Below are 3,362 nucleotides of genomic sequence, written 5' to 3'. Positions count from 1 at the left end.
CATAACATACATTTACGTCAATGGGCTAGACTAAATGTTGGCTCACGAATGCTGAACTTCTATAACATTGCTATTACGAACTTAGTAATACTGGGCGAGTGACATTGACTTACTAGTCAATGGCGGGTGAAATCTTTTATGTAAATTAAAAAAAACACCCTTGACATATAAAGGTTTTAATTTTCTTGAGATATCGAATTTTGCATAAACCATTGTTTTTTTAATTACTAGACACAAGTTAAATAACTAAAGTAAATAATAAATTTTCGTAATGCTTACTTAATCATAATTTTTTGATAAATAATAGTTCTCAAACTTTGCAAAATAAAGGAGCAATGATAAAAATAATAAAAAATTTGGAAACCTTCACTATCTGGATATCAGGATCTAGATAACATAAATATGTATAGCACCATCCAAATAAGATATCACCGAATGCAAATAAAAATAACTATTGCTTCTCTTTCAAGCTACATAAAGCATTCAATCGCATAAAAGAGACAGAGCATAATATTGACTGCAAACCACAGTTTTAAAATTCGTAAAACTCTGCTGCAAACGCTGTTATACTCGATTACGCTTGTTTTAATAAATAAGGCCGTGTTTGAATTAGTAGTTTTATGACAATCTTAGTAAGTTATAGGTAATGTTGGCACAAAATGCGTAAAAGAGTTTAATTCAAAGTAAATGCGAGACCGAATGAAATTCGCAGACACAGTCTTGTTCTTGCCCAAATCTTGCAGGGTCGGTCTTGGTCTTAGTCTTGCTACAATAGGTGGTATTGACCAAAGACCAAGACTGATTTTCGGCCACACTCACTAGCAGTAATCAATTCTAAAGCAGCACACATCTTTTAGCCAGCACGTTACAAGAACAACGGCTTAGAACTCAACAACCGCTACTGTGACAATGCTTCCGAGAAGATCCCACTGAAGAACTTGAGCAAGGTGCCAACATTTTCCATTGCGTCGCAGCTAGCCCTCGATGAAGACTTCTCTCTCTTTTTACCGAAACACCAGGAGATGGTTACGGAGGTCATGAATGTACTTATGAGTGAGTAAAAGTGTGTCGATTCATGCATTTGCTTCTGTTCCCTACATAGATGCTTGATCTAAAAATACTCAGAATTGTGTAAAGGGTTTGAATGTAGTACAACCATAGTCCACCCCCCAATAAAATTTCATAATATGTTTGCATTGTATACGAGTCTTGTTATTATATTTAGATCCTTGAACTTCTGTATTTGACAAATGTATGGTGGGCCGAAATTTTATATTGAAACGTAGACATCTCCATTCTGTGTCGCATATGACTACATTAATTTGCCGCGAATTAAGCAAAATAATACTGATTGAAATATCTACCTATTACAAGAGGAGATAAAATTAAAACAATAGAATATATAATAAAACATCTATTTTATTTAGAAAATTCCCACAAAATTTATTACAGCCTGTACATACACGTAGCATAAAAATCTCTCAAAAAGATAATATTTGTTACAGGTGTGCCTGAGAATCAGCCAAGTGACTTCCTTTCCACCTGTGCCTTCTGCAGGGTGCATCTAAACCCGCAGCTTTTCAACTATTGTCTCTCTGCCGCTTTGTTGCATAGGTATAATAATAATCCTTTCTTCAAATTAAGTATAAAAACTTAAGAAGATATTTAGCCTAGCCCTTACTCCCGTTCCGATGTAAAGTTACTTTAATATCACAATAGAATCACACTTCTTAAATTGGTAATACCGCTTACTAGTACGGTTTTGAAAATCATATTTTTTTTAAATAGAACTCATTTAGCCACTCGCCAGACAACTTACTTCATAAGCTACGCACTACTATTATTTTATATTTATGTATGTAACCATAGAGTACCCCGGAAGCGCAAAATAATTAAACATTTATCTACATTAATCATTTAGTAAACTGCTATCAGTGCATACACCTATTCCAATAGTTATGTTAACTACTTAAAACTACATGAAATTAAAATTGCATTAAGAATGTTTGCATATTATCAAGATCAATTTACAAAATGATCATTCACACAGCACTATTTCCTACCAGCCATTTCTCACTAATCGCGTGAGGCCTCCTAATGCGCGCACGTACATTACTTATTACATACAGATTTTTATAAATAACGAATTATTTTTTATCTCCAGACCAGATACGCGCAATGTGCCGATTCCCAATCTCGCAGAGACGTTTCCATTCAAATTCATGGACTCAGGGGTGTTCGCGCTGGCTCGCGAAACCTCACGAGTCTTGAACAGCGACGAGGTAATGTATATTTTTGTTTAATGTTACAAAAAATTTGATGTTTCGTATGTTTCATAGTTTGGGTTCCCAGCATCTTGATTTAATTATTTATGAGACCATTCAGTTACATCAATTATTATACACATAACAAAGACCTGGCCCAGCAGTGCGAGGTTAGTTTTCATTTGTTTCAGTAAATGAACTGCTTTCTTTTCTTGTCTATGAAAAAAATTTTTAATTTTTGACATAACGTCTCTATTTCTGGTTATATACTCGATGCAATGAGTATTTTATAGTGTCTCGGCTAATTACGTCAAAAATTTTATTTGTTTCTTTATATTTTCTGCATGAATATTACAATAAACGCTTAATGAACCACATATTAAATGTAAAATTAAAAAATAAAGCAAACCAATTGTATTAATTTTAATTTACAGTAAAAACCGTAATTTATCGGTTGACATGAAAGAAGACCTACACAGCTTTATTTGTAAGTCAATGTACACATCATTAATTCCAGTCGTTCACGAAAATTGTAATTAACAACGAAATTCGTGAGCCTGACCGAAAAAGAATTTACTAAAGTTATTGACGAAACTTCGTTTAAATATCGATCGTTAACGAAATTTCGTTTTCACGAAAGAGAGTAGACCTCCAGGACTTGAGTAAGATTTAAAGCACTAGAAATCATACTCAAGTCCTTGCCATTAGGGTCGTATTTCCAGTGCTTGAAATCATACTCAAGTCCTGACTCGAGCATTGAGTAGAGTCTGGAATACGACCCTCAATGTGGTTAAAAATATTTCCTAAATATTCAACAAAAAATTGTGAAATAATGATCTTTCAACATTTTTTCAATTTTATATTTTTGTTATAAGGCTCGTAGCACACATAGATCGTCAATGAACATGTGCGCCGCCGCCGTACAGAGTCGTAGTACGCCATACAAACTGTTTACATGCATCGGAATAACAGACTGGTCCGCACCCGGAACCTTGAGCACCCCGCACAATACTTCTTTTTCTTTGCTGTACCTGTCACCCACTTTCACCCTGTATATATTTCACGCGACGTGGGATAACCACAGAACAGACTTTTTCA

General features: G+C 34.5%; 1 protein-coding gene across 1 annotated transcript in view; it reads left to right on the top strand.

The window, feature by feature from the left end:
• The window catches only part of LOC113240179 (phenoloxidase subunit 2-like), a 2,758-nt gene extending 455 nt beyond the window's left edge, over positions 1 to 2,303 (top strand). The window contains exons 2-4 of the mRNA XM_026477417.1: positions 858 to 1,053; positions 1,506 to 1,614; positions 2,165 to 2,303. Of these exons, the coding sequence (XP_026333202.1) occupies positions 858 to 1,053; positions 1,506 to 1,614; positions 2,165 to 2,303 (444 nt within the window). The remainder of the gene's footprint in view (positions 1 to 857; positions 1,054 to 1,505; positions 1,615 to 2,164) is intronic.
• The last annotated feature ends 1,059 nt before the right edge of the window (positions 2,304 to 3,362 follow it).

The sequence above is a fragment of the Hyposmocoma kahamanoa genome, unplaced genomic scaffold (assembly GCF_003589595.1).
Source record: "Hyposmocoma kahamanoa isolate Upper Pololo Valley unplaced genomic scaffold, ASM358959v1 121, whole genome shotgun sequence".
Classification (NCBI taxonomy): domain Eukaryota; kingdom Metazoa; phylum Arthropoda; class Insecta; order Lepidoptera; family Cosmopterigidae; genus Hyposmocoma; species Hyposmocoma kahamanoa.
This window is presented reverse-complemented; position numbering and strand designations above follow the sequence as displayed.